The sequence below is a fragment of the Diuraphis noxia genome, unplaced genomic scaffold (genome assembly GCF_037042655.1).
Source record: "Diuraphis noxia isolate RWA-SAM2 unplaced genomic scaffold, SU_Dnox_SAM2 contig0005, whole genome shotgun sequence".
NCBI lineage: Eukaryota > Metazoa > Arthropoda > Insecta > Hemiptera > Aphididae > Diuraphis > Diuraphis noxia.
In genome coordinates, this window is record NW_028301715.1 from 27288512 (window position 1) to 27310687 (window position 22176).

Consider the following 22176-nt stretch of genomic DNA (forward strand, 5'->3'; position numbering starts at 1 on the left):
CACCGCTCACCGTGCGCGACCGGCGACCCCTCCGCCACCGCCGCCGACACCGTCTATCGTTCGTCGCGTATTACTCATACGTGTACACATAATATACATAGTTTTATTGTATAAATGTATATACAATATGCGTGCTTACGTTCCGCCGCGGCCGCTGCCGTCGTCCCGGTGCAACAGCAAAGCGGCCGCCGCCTGGTACACGCACACGCACACGCACAAGCTAGCGCGCGCACACTGTCGCACCACCGCCGATTGCCGAGTAGTCACTACTCAGTACTCACTACTTGCTAGTCGGCAGTCGCTTAGTCGCAGTCAGTCGCGGACGCGGTCGCGTATAACCGTCGTCTTACGTTCTATCGTTCTGTCGTCGTCGTTGCCGCGCCGTTATTATTTTTACTATTTTATTTTCCTAAATCTTCGACATAACACGAGTATTATTAGTATTATTAGTATTATTCGCCCGAAGAGCGAACGTTCTTTGCCGACACGAGATTTATAAAATTGTTATATGGTTAAAAGATAATCCGATAAATCGCACCTTGTGTTCTTGTCGTCGTGTACCAACGTCTTCCGGTCAACCAACACGTTCCACCGGATAATATTGGGATAACACTTAGAACGCCAGGTAATAATGGACATAATACTCGACATAATATTATATTTCATTGAATTAATGTTAGAATTTCTTATAATACACGAATTATGTGAATCAATTCAAAATTTGTAATCAAGTAAATGACTCTTCGGAATGTCCTGTCCCGTCAAAGACAGCCTGCACGTTATTTACAAAACAATAAAATGTGTTGTGCGTTCCGGGATAATAACAACAATATTTTGCTGTCTGGGCGTCCGCTTTGTGCCTGTGTCCGTCGGAAAAAAAAATGGTATCTGCGACGATACCGCGCAATGGGTCCGGTTTCATGTGCAATAATAACAACAACAATAATAATAATAGTAATAATGCAATAGCTCAGTCGTTTATTGTTATTAAAATACTATTATTATTGTTGTTAATATTTTTCGCCCGTTTTCAGCCATTGTACACGATGGAACTTAGCGGCGTACCTATGCTAGGTGTCGGCTTGTCCTGACCAAGGGGGTGGTGGGAAGGGGGAAGCACAGGAATCGACGGTCGTGGGGTGGTCGGGGAGACGGAGAGGGGGGCCGTAACGGACGTGGCTAACAGAGATGCCGGTTGACGGCCTCTAGCTGCGGATGTTTTGTAACGGTACCGTGCCATTCTTTGTGAACTCTCGTCGTGCCCCGCCACCTCCACCACTGCCGCCGTCACCACCGTTCTTTCCCGTCACCGCAGCCGCAGCCGCTACCACATTACCGCCACCCTTTTCCACGATTTTTCAGACCGTTGACCTTGAACGCGCACTCCGCGCCGCACGGACGCTCGCGCGCGCAACGTCGTTGCCGTCGTCGTCCTTATAAGGGCCACGATAACGTTATTTATTTTCAGTAGTACTCAAAATCGTAATCTCATTGTATACTGCCGATTTCGGAATTCGTCGAACGCGTGTTCTGTTCCCGTTGCCGTCTTATTGTTTGGATTTTTCTTCTCAGAGAAAATGCTTTTCCACCGTCGTGATCCACTAGTATAACTTATTTCACGTCAACCTAGCATGCGGCAAGTTGCGAACACGACACAACACGATTTTATTATGTACGATAAGTCGATGAGTATAATAGATACATAACACGGTACATTTAAGCAATGTATACACACACGGTAGAATAGATACTCCTGAATAGTCGTAAAGTCAACGGCCGATACGCGCCGCCCCACGGTCTCGGTCATCTTTCCTAGGCCACGTAAAACTGCGGTCAAGGTCACTATTGAGCGTCCGACAACGACGACGACAACGACAACAATGATAATGATGATATTATTATTATTATTATTTTAAAAAGAAACCGATTGTTTTTGTTTATTCTTGTTATTATCCGTCAAAAACTACCTACTTATTTCTAAACTATTATAATATACGCCGCATGCATTCGAAGTCATCGCTTCCAATGTTATAATGTAACACCAGTAGTACTGCTACTGCACCCAGCCAGGCCAGGATTAACTAAATGAATCCAAAAAGGCTAGTATTAATGACTCAGTAAAGCGATCGTCAAAACGAGGGACAAGGGTAGTAATTACTACATAATATATACGTTTTGTTTGGGCATATTATTAAAAAAAAAAAAAAATGTATTATATAAAATTGTAGGAACCGACAAATATACACCGTATGCGAAATAATGCATTTAAGGTCACCCAATAATGCCGACTAAATTTCTATTCAAATTAAGATTAGTATTGGATATTAATGTATTATGTATAGGGGCCCAAAACTCTTATTCCGGTCCTGACTTCCTGAGTACACCTTAACGTGATAGCGTATAGCAGCGGTTCTCAACCTTTTTATAGTCACGTACCACCTACACAATTTGAACATTTTTACGTACCACCTGACCATTTTTTGTTTATTAATAATGTATACCTACGTTTATGTTATATGTATAGAATTTTGTTAATAAATTAATTTTTTATAAAGGTAGATTTTCTTCACTTACCACCTATGAGCTTTCCGTGTACCATATTATTAGTGGTACGCGTACCACAGGTTGAGAACCGCTGGCGTATAGCATGATGGACGACGGTCGGTGGATAGCCGTTTTATGTAAACTTTTAAGTTATGACTTGTCTTACAACTTACAAAATGTATGATGTTATGTAGCGTATCTACATTTGGAACTATAATTTCGTATCGGTGCATTTCCAGGGGCATTTCCACATTACCATAAGTGCATAAAAATTATCCGTATTGACCGTATTTGTGGCATAGTTCTCGCGTCGAATAATCAATATGCCTTGTCCTAATGGGTATAATCTCGAAATATAAAATTGTTATAAGTTACAGTTTACCTCTACAATGTCTACATAATAGACGATTCGTAAAAAGGCCTTCTAATAAACCGCGTATACTGCAGTAGTTCTACGGGAGTTCGACACATCTACTGACAACGACGTGTCGTAACCAAAATTCATCTAATGCGATAGTATGATACGTCATGTTTTATATTTAATTATTATCCCTTGGCCCTAACTAGACCATAGACGACATCCACTGAGTGCATGATTATTACTATAATTGCAGTAAAATTGTAGAACATGTATATGACAAAAATATTACTCTGAAAATGTCAGAACTCTGCAGTAATAAAAATGTGTTAAGTACGCGGAATACAGATGTGTCCCCTCCAAATAGTTTTAGTGTATAACAATGTATAACTGTTTAAGGTACTTGTCAATTGGTCACGTGTAACTATCATTTAACCTCAAGACAAGAAGACAACCGTTGCGCATTAGTACAATAACCGGTACCTATATCATTATATTTGATACACATTATTTGTGCATATTTTTCATAGGAATATTTTTATAAATATTACACTTATCATCTATATCCTATACCAAAGTCGATACGGTGGATCAAATGAGTAGTATAATAATTGGCTTTTGTCTGTAAAAAAGATTCACTTGATGTGTGAACATCACTAGCTCGATATGATACTTAATTCCTCAGCGTGACAGTTTTCTGTGTACCACATACGTAAATAAATTTTAATTAACAGTAGCATTGTATAAATATTTATAACAAAAAATAAATGCCTAATTTATTTGTATACTGATGGTCAGGTATAGTGTTTTTTTAGTACCTATATTTAACGTTTTTAAATACTTTTTAGAATAGGTTGGTATTTTGTGAATTTTAATATTAAATATTTTTGTTAATATTTACAAAAAACTACATTAACCATAATAAATACTTGAGTCCCTCGCAATAACCCCATGACCTTTTTGAAACAGTTGTAGTATCTTTTATACCCTCGGAATAATTGCATCATTGAAATCGTATGAATTATATAAATAACTGTATATACCTATATACTTAAAGAATAGAGAGAGAACAGATGGTGCGCGTTAGAGCGTTACGTTCAGTCATGATTTTTATTGTTTTTCATAAATTCAAAATATTTCTATGTATGTATATTATTGCCTATTGTGCCGGACAAGAAAAAAAGGACGCGTCAAAAGCTCGGTCAAAGGCATAAAAATCAAGAGCCATTATAATAATAATAAAATGCGGAATTGTGAGCACAATCGAATCATTTAAAATAATAATAGCAATAATATTATATTTTCTGCCACCATAAGAAGGCCGCTACCTCCACCAGTCAGAGAATAAACCGTAAAAGTAAAATTCTGTTTGACGAAATTACACGCTGTGCGTAAAATAAAAATATACGTTTAAAGCTTATATTGACCTAAAGCTATTATATTATACTCGCCGTCGTTTATTCACTATGTACAATAAGATAAAATATAAAATTATTACGTGCAATGGACGGACAACCGGACAAGCGCATAAGCAAAAAATGTTATAATAAATATTATTATAGGTACAAAAAGACCTTAGAACAAAGACGGATCGATAATACTGTGCTCAACTTTCTCTTTAGGTATCGAACAAAAACACCCGACTATATTATAATTTATAACATTATATGTACCAGTACCAGCTATTCCGTCTTATAATAATACGAGTATCAGCCATTTGTTAAACATTCCTCGATCTCGTTTTGTTTACCTCGAAACACGGTATAAAATTGTACACAATGGCACACGTTTCAACAGGTGTTCAACTTTTGTGTAATTCAACTTTTCATTTATATTATAGATTCGCTACGACAAAATAATGTAATAATACAACATACACACCACATACGCGCTGTATAGAAGGTACTTGTAGGTACTAATGTACTATTATAATATTATGTCTATGTAATATGTATAATATGCACCTCGATAGCTCTATAATATGCAATATTATGCTAGTTTATAATTCTTAACGTTTCTGTAACTATAGTAACGACATCATAATATTTATGTACCTATACCTAAACTAGTTTAAATTAATTCAGTTATTTATCCAAACAGGTTATGCCGTTTATTACTCATTATTGCAATATATGACTCGTCGGTATTGGTTAATGTTTATCTCTTTTTATTTAATACGATTGGATTTCTTGCGTTTTTAAAATGTATATTATTGCCGTGACCCAAAATGTCAATTTAATTAATCTCTATTTTTTTTTCAAATTGTCTCATAGTGGTGCTTTTATTGTATAACTTATTTTAATAGATAACAATAACAGTGATTACTTCAAATTGTTTTGTTAAAACGTATAACTTATATTACATTATAACATTATAAATCAAAATCATAATATTCAAGATAATATTAAGGTATTAATCTTACCTTGAATACCCTTACGTTTGAGGTTTCGTTTCTTCATCGATTTCGGTTTATTTTATCTGTATTCGACATTTTTAAATATGAATCGCATACTGTTAGATAATATACATAAATTTGTTATAGTAATTATTATTTTGTCTCGTAATGTTTTACTTAACCCAATATACCTACCTAAATGATGTTTGCATACTCTTATCTCTTATAGCTATAACCTATACCTAGTGATTACTATTTTTTGTCTGTTATACATATACTTTTCATTCTTTAGAAAATTTATAGTTATCGAATAACTTTTAACATTAAGTAAAGAATATAACTTATAAGTAACAGGGTTTTAAAAACAAATTCATATCATATACAATTAAAATATAGGTAAATGAAAACAAACATTGTATCTTTGAATATTTTCGATGCATATTATAATGTTCTACAATTTATGTTTGTGACTTGTTATATTAGGTCATACACTTTAAAAATTATAATAATCAATATGATATGAATAATCAATAATGTAAATATTTTATTTTAATAATTGGAATTTTAACTAAAGGGCACATATTGCATCGTATGTGTACAGTGTACATATAATATACTGAATACGTTGGTAACAAAATGTTTGTAATATTATATAATAGGTATTATAACGCAGTAAATATTATACATAGAGTGAAGGCATCTTCTTTTTTCAATCAAGTACCAAATACAGTCTGTAAGATACATGAAATAAATATTGATAGTTAAACATTTTTTCGAAATTGTTAATTTACTTTTGATGGCTATATAAAATTATTGTAAATTATACAAAAACAAAAAACTTAATTTCATATTTTATACCAATGATGAAATTATTTTATTTTTTTTATTAAACCATTAAATAATAAATTGCTTAAGTAGATAGATAACTAGGTAAGTATTATTAATAAAAAATTGACAATGATAAATGTAAATTTTTTTTATAATTCTGTGCTGTCATTTTTTCCTAATCTAGCTTTGTATAATATAAGAATTAAAGAATAATAATAATATAATATGTGTTAATAATAGTTTTGATCATTAGCATCTAGAATCAAAATGTTGAACTTAATGTCATTATTAAATTTACTTTGGATAAAAGAATGTTAACGTGTGGAAAACATCTAATCCGTTTCTATATTTCGTTGTACTATATAGGAATGTGAAGCCATACCTGCTTGTTAAGGGATCCATTTTAGAACATGATACGTCAGTTTGGCGGCATGCATTTGTGTTTTACCGATGCTGTTTGTATTTTTACCAACTTAACCAAGTATTATTATTTATTATTTATAAATAATTTATGTGTAATATTTAAGTTCTTATATGATGCTCGTGATCTTGGATCCTAAATACGAACTTTTTTCCCGCCACAGTGGTACCGTAATGTCATGAATGTGTTTTCAGTATTGTTTCGATAAATGTATAATATTATATATATTATGTTAACGAGTTGTTAATTTTATTTTGTACATTTTAAATGATAAGTGCAAAAACAGTTCAAACGTATGTTATGAAATGTTTTGGACTATTTCTTATGGTAAAATAAGATTTTGTATATATCATATGTATATATATATGTTACTCAGTATATATACCGACGGTACACGGTATGAAGCATATAAAGTATAGACTAAAGGCATCAGTTTAAAAAAAAAAAGATTTATACATTTCTATACTATAAGATATAAAAACGAGATATCTAAGATCTTGCATTAGAATAAAAATGACATATGCAAATTCCTTCAATAGTATATATTACCATTAAACACGCGCCAATTATTCTAGTGTTTGGCACCGGTCACTGTGCTCCTCGGTACGTTACTTCATTCTAAAAATCAAAAATAACCCTTGAATTGCCATTAAAACCCATGCCCAGTAAACGACACGATAAACCCGCCATAGTGTGGAAGTAGAAACTTACATTAAATCTAATTTATATGAATTATACTTTTATACGAACTATTAGGTACACGTCTAACTTTTATAATAATTGTGACTCGAAAATCTATATTTATTTTTCATTAATGGTCATGGTAGAATCTTACTAAGTAACTAAGTCTCTAATCGTTTTTTCTTCAAATACTTTCTAAAATTAAAATCACTATAAACTTCAAATGGATTAAGTAGGAAATAATTGCTTGTGGGATTAGAAGCGAATACTTGTTTAATACACCCTTTATCAGATATAAGTATATAACCAGTGGTGGATCCAGGGGGGGGGCGATAGCCCCCCCCCCCCGTTCACTAAAAAACTTCATATCCATATAAAATTTATTGTGTATATTAATTATTAATTTTTGGAAACAGCCTCTATATTTACGTCTATGAAATACTACTGCTCCCCCGTTATTTTTGGCTGGGTCCGCCCCTGGATATAACTATGACACTTTTTTACGCGAGAATTCATAATCGTTGATCAAAAATTTCTACTTAATGTTGAATTCAATAACGGACATACTCGCATTTATAAGTATGATATATTATATATGCATAATATTTCTATAAGAGATAATATTCATTTTAAACCTCGTTTTAAATCGTAGACAGCGAGTATTTGGTAATAATTAATATAATCGATTATATAGATCTATATTCTATACTCTATAGGATTAGTTAGTATAATAGTGAGCCTAGAACTCAAGTACTGCAGTATAGCTATCATGACCGAAATCCTCTGCAGATAAAGAGTATATATATTAATATATTTTTAATAATACGAGTATTCAAGCTACTTGATTGGGCAAGGTGAAGTTCTAATGTAGTTATATGACCAATACGCGAAATTAACACATCATGAATGATAAAATAATATTATGACACAAAAACTTATATTGGTCGCTTTCTCGCTTTAGATTTAAACTATATTGCCTGTGTCAGGTCGACGATTGGACGTTGAAGAGATGACGTTTTCGTTAGGAAACTGTTATACAGAAATATTCAAATAAGTTTACAATAGTAAACTAACATGAAATTAATTAAATTAAATTAACATGAAAAATATTGCACCAACAGTACATTACTTACCGTTTTTTTTTTTTTTTTTTTTTTTAGGGTTAAGGCTTCGACAACTGAGGTCATTAGCCTGGGGGAACTGTAGGGGAAGGTACTGTAGGTTTTAAACACGTGGGTATTTTGGCAGAATTTTGAATGGGCACCCGTAGGTTTCTGCCATGCCCGGTTGGAGGGCGGCGGCCTCTCTCTCCAGACACCGCGAAATGCCCAAAGAGCGATGCCGTCTGTGACCGAGGTTCGAACCGGCGACTGCGTGCATGGCAACAGACGCCTTAGTCCGCTCGGCCACTCCACCCCCTTACCGTCTTTTTATATGCATGCAATTTTGGTATATGTCGTAATATCACATAAAATGTAATATGTTGATAAATAATATAATAGTAATGATAATAATACAACTAATAACGTCGTTTTTGAGGTAACCTACGAGTTGCGTGGTGACAGTTCCATTGTTAACTCGCACATCGGACGTAAAGTCCTGTGGAGGTGGCAACGCACATCTGTCTGTTTAATGCTGGTCGAAATATTTTGCAGAATTGCACTCGATGGTCAAACAATCATCCAACGTGTTCAATAATTTCTGGGAAGATGAAAAAAATTTTTTTTTTTTTATAACCTCCCCGTCCGCTCATGTCGCTGCGTAGGTAAGTGGTGAATGGTGATGATCAGAGCATTTTGTATGCTCACAATTAGCCAATTAGATTTGGGAATATAATGCATTTTGGATTCTTTCTATTAGTATAGATAACTATATTACTTACTATGGAATATAGTGTGATGTTCGATTTGCTACTAATCTGATTCGTGTATTTTTAAAATTTAAATACATATTACACTAAATTAATAAACTCTATTTTTTATTTTTAGATTTTAATGACATTATTTAATTTAAAAAAAGCATTTTTTAGAAATTTTTAAAGGCTTTTAATTTAAATTTGAAAATATATATTATATTTTACCATCAACTTCTAAAATAAATAACCTTGCTGCACACAACTATAATACTTATATGATTATTGCTCCATGCGGACATAAATAAACTGAATCAAATTGAGCATTATAAAATCAATTTACCTCTTATTTTTTTAGTGCATTATTTTAAATCTTTACTATATAAATGAATTTTTTATTGATAATTTTCAAGTTTTGTAGATTTTTTAGTGTATCAAATTCTTAACCCTTAAAATAATTTACCTGTGGCTGTGTTATTAAATACGTACCGTCAAACCTCTTTGGAGCCTGCAACCGACGTCATCATCTGTGTGTTTATTATTTATGTGCATACGAAATATTATTGCTATAATAATACGTCATATTAATGCATGCTTGGTGGTGTAATGTATCTTTGAATGTCGTGACGCATAAATGTTGTTATTACGAAAATCGTGGTAAAAAAGCTGCGTATTGTCCGAGATCGCAGCGTTAAATTATTCTTAGATAATAATATTACAAACTAAATTTAAATTTAACCTACACATGTTTTTTTACTAAAATCCTTTTTTTTTAATCGAATATTTCTGTTTTCTAGTTCCTACCTAAGTATGGCTAATAAGATTTTAATTTAATTTTAAAAAGCCAATTGCTACTGTATTAGGCTTAAAAATTAATTTGTCCAATGCCTGCTTACTCGGTTACTCCTCGCTATCCTTTTTGCTAGGAATTGCTTGAACTTTCATACTAAATCATTGTCTTATTGCACGCACAAATAGACTTAATTATACCTAATTTAAATATATACTTATTTATTAGTATATGCACTACATAAATCTCAGATTCGGTTGGTACTGTACTCGAATTCTGGGTCTAACACTATATGTGGTGTCGGGTGTAATAAACCGACGGGCACGTATCACTATTTTTTTTAGTTATTTTACTAAATAGGTACTTTTTAATTAAATTTGCAATCACCGAACAACTTCCCATTGGTTCCTAGTATCCGCATGTAAAAGATTAACGTCAAATTTGAAAGTTTTTAGGGGATGAAAAAACTTTTCGTGGACTAAGCCCGCGCTGCAATTCATAAAATTATTAAAATTGTACCCTTGATCTCCAAACAAAAATTAAGTAATTAAAATCATAAGGGATAATTTTTGATCCACAGCCTAGTACCTATTTTCTTTAGCGGTCCTCGTTAGGATTTTAGAAAGTCAAATGTTATTTTTGAAAATTACTTGTGGGCCGCATGCACGGAGTACCTATATTAAAATGTGTGATTAATATTGATGTAAAAATAAAAGCTGTCTTCGTTGAGCGTATTTTCCCCTCGGATGTAAAGATTCCTAGTTACATTTTGAATGACAATAATTTATTATAAGTTACAATAGTTTAAAAAAATACGAGAAAAAATAAAATTTTAGTATAATTATTTTATTATGTTTATTATCTATGTTTAGAATTTAAAATTTAATTATGCCAGCCGCACAATATTTGTTAAAGAGAGGACCTTTGTTTTACCGTGTAACTATAAGCTAACGGAAACTGTATATAAAATTAATCTCAATCCTCCTGCATTGGAATAATTAGTCTATCGTGTCTATTAGTGTATCGGCCCTTATTCTACTTGTGCCTCCATTTTTCTACTTCAACCTATTCTCCCGAGCGTACCAAAACGGTTTTGCCAGAATTTTTTTTTATTTTCCTTGAGATAAAGTTAAGTTTAATTCGAGTTGGGTGTCTCTAAAGTGATTTTTCAGATGTACATTACGTTTGTTAGCATTGTTTGTACGGAAGATAATGGTAAATAGTTAATACTAAATAGTGTAGTGATAAAAATGCAATAATAGTAAATTGCAAAAAAAATGCAAGGAAGGGAACGGAGAACAGTCGTTCGCGCTCACATGATAATAATATTATAATGAACGAGCAGAGCGCGCGCACGCGTCCGTGCCTGACCTTGGCAAGGTTGAATTTTGAGAGTCCGACGAACTGCGCGGCAACGTCGCCCTCGTGCGCACACCGTCAACGTGAGTATAGTAATAGTTTTGTAACGTCTGCCGTCACCGCCGCCGACGACGTCCTCTCGTCGATTTATAAAAATAAACAACCTCGCGGCGCTCGCGTCCTCTAAACCAACGCTAGTGCGCGCTCGTGTTCGTGCGAAAGTGTGCGGAGGTGACGGTGCGTCTACCACTGGAAAACGAGAAAAGCGTGTAATAATTTTTCTACGTTAACCGTTGGGTGTTATAAAAATTATATAATATATCATAATAACCCTAATGCAACACATTCAAAAATACTTATCTATCTACCCTTTCAGGTCTTTCACCCGACGTTTCACGATATAATATATATTTTTACGTTAATTTTTTCCTTATGTTTATCGTTTGTTTGTGGCGGGGGGAGTATATGAGTTGATGCTTTAACCCATGATACATATTTGAAGGCTAACACTCAACAGTCATGAAGTAAATAACTAATAACTACAATAGGGTTTATCATATTATTTTGTATTGAATCATTAATCATTAGGTTCTTTTCTATCATCGTCGTTGGAAACTATACATTCGATAAAACAATATTATATACAACTATCAACCATAATCATGTAACTAATATAATAATATCCGTATTTTGGATGGACTGGGCTTTGCTAAGCTTGACTTTTGTAGTACGTCGTACAACTATGATTATGATCATTGATCACCCACGTGTGTCAAGGTAAAAAAACAGCAATAGCCAATAATATTGACTAGAGTTTCTTCAGATACCTTTTGCAAATTAAAATCCATAGCCTCTTTAATTTGGTAATAATGATATTATAATGATTATTATTATTATTGTTTTTGGTATTATTACGTACGAATCGTACGATGAGTGATGACCCATAATGTTTTCGCATATTATGTATTACGAATTTACGAATTGTATAGTAAGTAGTAACATAACATCAAATAACGTAAAATACATGCGTACTTATGTATGTATATTTGTTGTTACTGTAATAACTAATAAACGTATATGAATATTAGTTTATAAACTATACCTATGGTGTATAAGATAATATTTATGTACAAAAAGTAAAACACGTGCTATATTGCTTATAATGATAACCTTGTGTCCTTGTTATCTTAAAATTAACATGACCGTAAAACTAGATAAAAAATAAATGAATTGCCAAATTGTTAGTTGGTTTAATCGGAATTTGTACTTTTCAACACATATTATACTCGTACACGACCTCGTCTATACAAAATTACGGAAAGCCTAAATCTATAATCAGAGCTCTTTATATCATAACCCATTGTATATTATTTATTATGAATACGTGTAAGCTCGTAAGGAAGTCTATGTAATATTATAATTAAATAAAGTTCATCATCACGTATGTGTCATGGAATGCGCGTATAAATTACTACTACTACTTTTATTATTATGTGACCACGGACAAACTGTTATCTGTGTTCGAATTGCCGTTATATTTGTTATTTTGCATTCTAATATTATGTACAAACAGCGCTGCCGTCCCGCTGCAGTGGTATTATTAATACTTTAAATTCAAAAACAAAAAAAAATGCCCCATGTGAAATTGGAACTTGTTGCGCAACGAAGAGAGTTGCCAACGGTCGACGGGGACCGCAACGTACGGGTCTGATTCTGTAGCAGTATTCGCCAGTATACACACTATATTATACATAATATTATTTATGTGTTCAGTGTTAGTATAATGTATAGTATAATATACATAATATTCCTCTCACTGGATTCGATGATTACTGCCAGTGTTTGGTTCTTCGAATATCGCAATATTCGAATATTCAGATCGTTATTTACACGCGCACTCTGCACTTTTTATCAAGCGCGCGTAGTGCGTACACACACTCCACCACACCACACACGGTCATTAGTAGAATTAATTCGACAAATTACAACAACAAATCCTAGGGAAAATAACACCGAATCCTCGTTTGGAACGGTTTAACGGGTACTCTCAAGTCTCAACATAAGTTATGCGATGCGTCAGTATAATATATTACATTATATTATATTATAATTTATGAAATCTATTAAGTACATAATAACGTTATAATATTAACGTAACATTATGTATTTATGTCCAAACACCGATCGACCTAGTCAACATATTATATATTATTATTTATTATAATATATACCGTCGTATTAAGATGATTAAATAAGAATTATGTGTCATGGTTACACGGTGTGCACTGTGCACGGAGTAACGATACTTCAAACTTCCAAGTATAATTATTTTAGATTAGTTGTCACTTGTCTGTAGTCCCCCAATGTTTTTTTGTAGATTTTATGTTATCGAAAGTATTATGTTATGATATCCATTAGGATTTAGGTTGATCTAAGTAATAAACACGTATATATAGTTTCAGTAGGCGCAAATAGGGGGAGGCTTTGGTAGCTAAGCCGCCCCCAAACATTTCCTAAATGCTGTATTAAGTTTATTCAATATTATTAAATTCGGGTCTTACCCTCCCCCCAAATCTCAAACACTATTTGTGCCCAAGGAAACTACTTCCATCTACGTGACTGTGTGTCGTTGAGATGTTCAGGTGTATAGTAAAATCGGGGTGTTCTTCGAATAACTTTTTAATTGAAACCTACGTTTTTTAAATTGTTTATTTGTTTATTTATTTATTTAATAGTAATACAATATGCGAATATACAGATTACAGGTGCTTGTCCTATGCACAATAAACCAGCTATTACTCCTTACTTAATACATAACCTAACCTAACTTAACCTACATATTGACTATTATGAATAATACTAAATTTAATATGATGACTAATGAGCAAAATTATTTATCCGCGACCATTACTATTCGGTCATTCGGTGCATACAAATCTAAGATCAATAATAACAATAATAATAATATAACCGTACGTAGGTAATATACTTTTATTATTATGTGTATCGCGCATATACGTCGACGGAGCAGAGGTGCAGGAGATAAAAAAAAAAATTAGTCTTGTCAGTATAAAACAAAATACACTTTGTGCTGCTGCTGCTGCTGCGTTGCTGCCAATTATAAATAATGCAACCAAGACATCAATAACCCCTTCGCGCTGCGCGCCGACCATTTCGCTCTTCGATCGTTTGCGCATTGGCCATTTCACTCGGCCGTCAGGTCACACAACCGGTTTCGTCGCCGTGCCGTGTGTCGTTGCTTCACTCGGCGCGTTCGTTAATAATCTCTACACACACACACACACACACACACACACACTAAGTTACAACTTAGAGGTATGTATAATATTATGGTAGCCGTCCGGCGTTTACTCGGCTGAACACGTAACATTTCTGTCCGATCTACCTATACGATCGTAATAATAAAATGTTCCCCCAGTACAAGCGCGTATATTATAATAAATCAAATAATCGCTGCGCGGTTGTTGGTTATTCTTACAAAGGTAATAAATAATATGATAAGCCACACCTGATGTATAATAATATATTATAGCCTACCTACCGTGTCTACTTTACAAGCGCAAAAGTGCAATATTATACTTATTTTAATATCGCGATACTAGGTCCTTGCAGATTTAGTGAAGGGTGCGGGGTCATTTTCAAAACATTTGCCAATACTTTAATATAGGTGCACAAACGAATAATTCGAATATAAAATTTGAAACGATAAGTAAGGTTTGTATTTTAAAAAAGCTTTGAATTTAACTAATTTTAGTAGTATTTATTGACCGCGGACGATTTTCATTTTCAAATTAGATTCCTCGTATCGTTAAAAATCTATTTTTCATCTATTTGTCTAAACTCTCCTTTATCCCGTAACTTAAAGTTTAAATTGTGTTGTAAATATTTAAAAGCACGTCACACTTTTTTAAATTTTATACCTGACATTATTTTTCCTTACCATTTAGTTAAAATGTTAACATTATATATTTATAATCTTTGTTGTTGTTGTTGTTATTACAGGCGTGTATAAGTTTATATACAAGTGCTATAATATTACATTTTGTCTGTAACTATCAATATCGTTTTAGACTGTGACTTGTTGTGCTAATAGCACATGATACAATATTAAATGAATGTTATATATATATTTGCCCTATGCGTATCCTCAAAATTAATGGTCTTATCGTCACATAGTATTCAACGACAGTGGACACCGTACATACTGATTAGTGATTACTGATTAGCGATTTTATATGTTTAATACGTTTGCGTTTTTGGTTTTTCAGCACGCAAAGGACGCGCCGTCGTTGACAATAATTCAATCGAATATCGCTTTGCGTTCTCCGTGCCGATACGACAGCCACACGCAAAACGGATAGCAACATGGCGCACGCCCCCGCCGATCACCGTCGCGCCCACATCCGTCGTCACCGGGATTACGTCGAATGCCAACGGTTTTACGCGGTCACGTAGTACACAGCGGTCCGACGAGCGGTTACCGGCGCGCCCGACGACAAGACGTGTAGGCGCTACGCCGTTGACTTCTTTTCGGTGTTCGCGAGACGCCACGATGCCACTCCGTCCCGTCGCCGGCCCGTCACCGCGGCGGTTACTGTTCTGAGACCATGGCAGACAGTGACACCAGGATGTGGGGCCATAGCGTGCAGGTATCGTCCGGTCCGGTCACCGTCACGTCCATCAATCTGATCGCTCCTCGTCTGCAGCCCAACACTCAGATCACCACGATAAAAGGTGTGTACAACGATAAGTATTCCCAGGTATACGTATGTTATGGCAATTTCGATGCGATTTTGAGAAGAATTTAGATTTTAAATCTTAGATTATATTTTAGTATAGTTGTATGTAATATTAGAGTATCTTAAAAATGGCCCCATGTGTAACGTGTTCCTGCAAATTCTATCGTTAGTTGTTGCCTTAAAAATTATGATAATGAAATAATTTGATATAGAAGAATGGTATCACATGAAATTGATGCACAAACTTTGTGACTGTAATAGCTAAAATAGCTTACAGTCCACAATGGTTAGAATATATACACCATGTAAAAGGCTAGATAATGTTTGCTGTATAGTAGTTTTAATTTCAATTGGATTCAATAATCAATTTCATTGTAACCGTTAGTTTATAAAATTGTTATATAATGTTATGGTATTACTGTAGGTGTTCTGGTTATAGTTCTTAAAAAATAACTAATATATTTCTCTGTATTTATTCAATAGTTTAACTGAAAATACTCGTTATTCTATAGAATAACTATATTTAGATTAGGTACTACTTATATTAAAAGACGAAATGGCATACACTATTGCTAACATCAAACATGATACATTGTTTATTATATAATATTTACCTATATTGTATCGACTCTTGATAATTTTTTTTTTCCACCCACAGAGGAACCTCACGACAAGGACGGTACAATGACCGAAATAAAAGATGACATCATCGACGAAGTGGGTTCTGAATGCGATCGGGAAGTAAGTAAGATAGACTTCTCTGGAGTTACTATGAGAAGTAAAAAAATGAGAGCGGTAGAAGAAAACATGCCTCGGCCAATGTCCTGGGAAGGAGAACTTTCCGATTCGGAAATGAAACAGGTAATTGCGACTCACTTATTCTAATTCAATGAACTTGGATAGACATTTTTGTACGAACGTAACTGAATTTCAGGAAGAAGATAGGACAGTGGACGTGCAGACAGCGAATCAAAATTATTTACTTCCACGAAATGAAAATGTAAATAACCAACAGTCGTCTCCAGTTAAACGAATTATTTATGATGATAATAATTTGGTAAGTATTTCCTGTTTAAAAAATCGTTTATGTGTGTATTACATTTTTTTCTTTTTACAGGTCGATCGAGTGATGGAGCATGTCAAGAGCAAAGTAACTTCGTCGAACAACGACATTCCGTTACTTGTTGATAAATTGTTAGGTGGTGGTTACAGCCCTTTACTCCAACATAGAACTAATGGAGTTAAACATACATCACACATTCCACCAACTCAAAGCCCAGACTCGGCCATACACTCTTGTTGCTCACCTGCACAGTCACCAATCACTTCTAGACATAATCCACCATCATCTTCAGGATTTTCATCTCCATCCACATTCACACCGTCGTCTTTGTCGAGGAATAATAGCGATGCTTCACAATATGGTGGATCACAACATAGTTCTTGTTATAGTCAAAGGTAAAACCATAAATGTTGGCATTTTTATTACATAATTTATGACACATAATATTGGGATATTCTACAGACTATAATTTTTCAGTGTCTACTGTTTATTAATATGATAAATTTGAATATTTTATTTACAGTTATTCCTCACTGTCTGTTTCTCCTACTCATTTTTCCCCGACACAATCACCAATACAGCCAAGACACATACAAAGAAATTTTCATGAATATAATGTGGCAGAAGAAAACAATGGCTATGAAGAGAAGTTGTCAATGTCTGACATTGGTCAACAACATGGCATAACATCTGGTATTTCAAGGCAACAACTGATAAATAGGTGTGTTTATATTTTTATGTAGAATGGATAAAATATTGAGATTTAACATTAATATTAATATAGGATAATAATTTTTCTATTTTGTTTAGTCCCTGTCCAATTTGTGGTGATAAAATTTCTGGGTTTCATTATGGCATATTTTCATGTGAGAGTTGTAAAGGATTTTTCAAGCGAACTGTACAAAATCATAAGAACTATGTGTGCCTACATGGTTCAGCATGTTTGATAACAATAGCTACACGCAAGAAGTGTCCAGCTTGTCGCTTTGACAAATGCTTGAACATGGGTATGAAACTAGAAGCAATCAGAGTGGATAGAACAAGAGGTGGACGTAGTACTTATCCGTTTACTTACACAATACCACCTTCTAATATGCAGCCACAACATAGTGGACAGCACTCTGGAATGAACTCTAATTCTGTAGAAAATAAAGTCAAGCAGGAAGAACGAACGTGTAGGTCTCCCCCTCAAGAAGCAGCCAGACTGATCCCTCCATTATTGCAAGTAAGTAATGTGTAAACATCTTAAAATATAATTTCTGTTAACAAGCAATAGCACTCTCTAAACCTAAGAAATAATGTACCTGCAGGTGTTATCTTCATCATGCTGCCACATACTATATCAAAATATTATACATCCCGCAGTTAAAATTTTGTGTTGTTAGCTTAAATGTTAGAATGATTTATTATTATTATTAAATAATTTAAAATTACTATTATTATCTAGGGCAAAACAGATAACATACAATTATTACTACAGAAATGCTATACAATTTCCTCAGGGTCTTATAAAATTATATTATTAGTTTAATGACGCAAAATAATTGTAATAGTCAAAACATAATTAAATGCACTTTATGAAACAAAAGTATTTTATACTAAATTTAATTTCTATTAAATTATTTTAGGAAATAATGGAAGTGGAACATTTATGGACTTATAATGAAGGATCATTTGAATCAACATGTGCTAGTGGAAGTTCTATGAATCATTGTGGTGGTGCCAAAGAAATAGCTAAGAGTCGCTTAATGGCTGAAAATTCAGGAACCGATTTCCTTTCTAATTTATGCAACATTGCTGATCATCGGCTATATAAAATAGTCAAATGGTGCAAATCGTTACCATTATTTAAAAACATTTCGGTAATAAGATAAATATTTATTTCAAAATTTATTTGAAGACTATATTTTCTTAAAACGTTTTCTTTAGATTGATGATCAGATATCGCTATTGATAAATGCCTGGTGTGAGCTACTGTTATTCAGTTGTTGTTATCGTTCAGTTAGCAGCCCTGGAGAAATACGTGTCAGCCTGGGCAAGTCCATTTCTTTAGATCAAGCAAGAGAATTAGGCTTAGCACCTTGTATTGAGCGTATGTTGAATTTTACTCAGCACCTGAGACGTTTGAGAGTTGATCGTTATGAATATGTAGCCATGAAAGTCATTGTGCTGTTATCATCAGGTATATCTAATATATGTTTAATTTGATTTTATAAAACATATTTAAATTTATAAGTTTTAACAAATATGAATAATGTGCCTTACAATCAGATGAATTTAATTTAACTATGGTTTCAGATACAAATGATTTAAAAGAATCAGAAAAAGTTCGCGCATCCCAAGAAAAAGCATTACATGCTTTGCAACAGTACACTCTGACACATTATCCTGAGATGCCATCCAAATTTGGAGAATTGTTGTTAAGGATACCTGATCTACAACGTACTTGTCAGGTAGATATGAAATACTATTAAATGATTTTAAATCAAGAGATATTTAAACTGAGGGTCCCGGCTCTAGCGGGTGTTGAAAATATTAGTTAAAGTAGCCACAGTATAGTAGACTAAAAAAATATGATAATAATGTAATCTAGAGTATTATTAAGAGAATACCAGATCTACATGTGTTGTCTTTGTCTTTTAACAAAGTTTAATTTTAAAGCGAATTGACCTATTACCAGATTTAGAAGTGAGAATATTATCTAATGGATGAAAAAGGTTGTTTTTTAAATATTTTATTTTAAAGTGAGTTATGTTCATTTTAAAATATACAAACAATTTACAATTTTTGATTATCTCGTTTTAAAATTAAAATCTAAAAAAACCTGTCATCCATCCACTAGACAGTATTTTTACTTCTAAATTTGGAAATAGTTCTCTTTAAAATTCAACATGACAAAGTTAAATAAATTATTCAAGTGCGTAAAATTTGGTATGTTATACATTTGTAAGATGGAGACAACGCAGAGGGTATGGTGTCCTCTTAAGGGAATAGCATTATCAGCAGTAACACGTGTCACATTCGGATGATCAGTTGAATGTTAAGGTTATTTTTATTATTAATTTCATAAATCATAATTATTGTGTTATATATCACCTTTTAGAGTAAACATATTTTGTTATCATTGAAAGTTTGGGAGAAACCTAAATGTTGTGAAGTGACAAAAGAGCCGTAGGATGAAAAAGTTAAAATATCTCTGTTTTAAGTAATACTATGTGAACATGTATTTAAACTTTCAAATAAAATTTGAATCATTTTATTAGCTATCATATGAAATTGGATTAATGGTGAGAGAGATTAGCATTCAAATTTAAAATATTAAATTTGCTAGTTTAATTTTCTAATAATTTTACAACTTATCCCTACTTAATACTTACTCTGTAGTAAATTTGTATTAATTTATGTGGTTTTTTAATAGGTCGGAAAAGAAATGTTGTCAATAAAGAGTAAAGAAGGAGAAGGGCAAAGCTTCAATCTTTTAATGGAGTTATTAAGAGGCGATCATTAATAGTTATTATTATTATCATTATTATTATTAGTAGTAGTATTATTATATAAACGTCTGTGAAAGTATTTCTAAGTTTGTATCAGTAATATTTGTCTAAAAAGTTATTATAATTTCTATAAATATTAAATAATATTTAATATATAAGATTTGTGTACTAAACCTACACAATTCTAATTGTTTTTATGACATTTTTGGTAATTTTTACCTCTATTCTATTATTATTAGATTAAACTGAAATCTAAAAATCTTAGAATTATAATTTGTAGATATATTTTTCTAATTTTAATATTTTTTAAGTATAAAGAAAATTATATTTAAAACATAAATTCAGAACAGTCTGAATACTGTGATCTTAAAATAGAATAAACATTATGTGTGTAAATAATGAATATAATAATTTTAAATCTCCAATTATATTATGTAGTACAGGGTTTTATTGTTAAAAAAACACTTTTTTTGTCAAATTCTATTAGTGCTCGGTATTAGTTATTCTTTTAAAATACCTTGTACTTAATAATATTATAATACACAGTGATGGGCTGGCTGTCTTCTATTTCAATACAATGTACTTAATTATTATATATCTATTATCTTGTTATACTATATATCATATGTATTTTCTGTCTTACCATAAAATATTTACCAAAATTGAAAATTTCAATAATAATTTTTGAACCATTTTATTAATGTCTGTTTTAATCACAAGTATTTGACAATGATATATTAAATTATGTTTGTGTGCAATAAGTTACGTTACCAAAATTGAATTTACTTATTTCTTTGTTTTATTTTCTATTATTGAAATTTTATTGTGCCCATCACTTTGGAAAAATATTTCTTTGCTAATATTATAGTTTTTAGTATAAAAACATAAACGTTTAATTTATTTGAATGATAAGTTTTTAAATTTATGATTTATGTTTTACATAATTGAAAAATGAAATTACATTTTTGATTACCTTCTGTATTTTTTTTCATAATTTTTTATTATCTTTTTAATAAAGCAATGCATTAAATATAATACTGATATCATAGTTTGTTATATTTAGTAGACATTGTCATATTGGCATAATCGAAATTTAAGCAATATTTTTTTAATTAATATGTTTTTATAAAGTTGATTAATTAATATAAAACAAATAAATACATTTAATTTTTTACATTGTTTATAATCCAATCCTTAATTTAACATTAAAATATTAAATACAGTATTGTATGTTGTAGCTTTAAATTTGATAAAAGTATCAATAGGCATGGGTGCATGATACAAATTAAGAAATGTGGATGTATCAAATTGTTCATTGTGATTAGAAAAAATCAAGTTTGAAATGTAATTATGGTACATTGGTACAACTTACAAAGTTATGAGTTTACAACATAAAACGTATGATTAGGTTATATCCATTTAGGTGCATATTAAAAATGTTGGATATAATAGTTTAGGTTAGGTTTAGAAATTTGACAAATTCATACTCATAAACTGGTGTCGGCCACACGTGTGTCGACTGAAACGATTTTTATTATATAAACAACAGATTCGATATTGTGTTAGTGAGTAGTGAGTACAGATTGAGAACTTCGATCGTTAGAAGTGCGTAAGTGGATTAAAAAAGTTGC

At 32.5% G+C, this 22176-nt stretch overlaps 1 protein-coding gene across 2 annotated transcripts; it reads left to right on the plus strand.

Moving 5' to 3' along the window:
- Window positions 1-256: 256 nt before the first annotated feature.
- On the plus strand, window positions 257-20745 carry Hr39 (Nuclear hormone receptor FTZ-F1 beta). Of its 2 annotated transcripts, XM_089228773.1 has the most exons (12): window positions 257-625; window positions 15518-15983; window positions 16647-16849; window positions 16923-17045; window positions 17106-17446; window positions 17575-17772; window positions 17862-18276; window positions 18680-18913; window positions 18981-19233; window positions 19350-19504; window positions 20315-20338; window positions 20470-20745. In XM_089228773.1, exons 2-12 carry the CDS (start codon window positions 15857-15859, stop codon window positions 20557-20559), a joined length of 2163 nt encoding a protein of 720 aa, XP_089084899.1. In that variant the 5' UTR covers window positions 257-625; window positions 15518-15856; the 3' UTR covers window positions 20560-20745. The 2 variants fall into 2 exon arrangements, with proteins under 2 accessions (XP_089084899.1, XP_015365917.1); XM_015510431.2 differs by lacking the exon at window positions 20315-20338 and having other exon boundaries at window positions 258-625.
- The last annotated feature ends 1431 nt before the right edge of the window (window positions 20746-22176 follow it).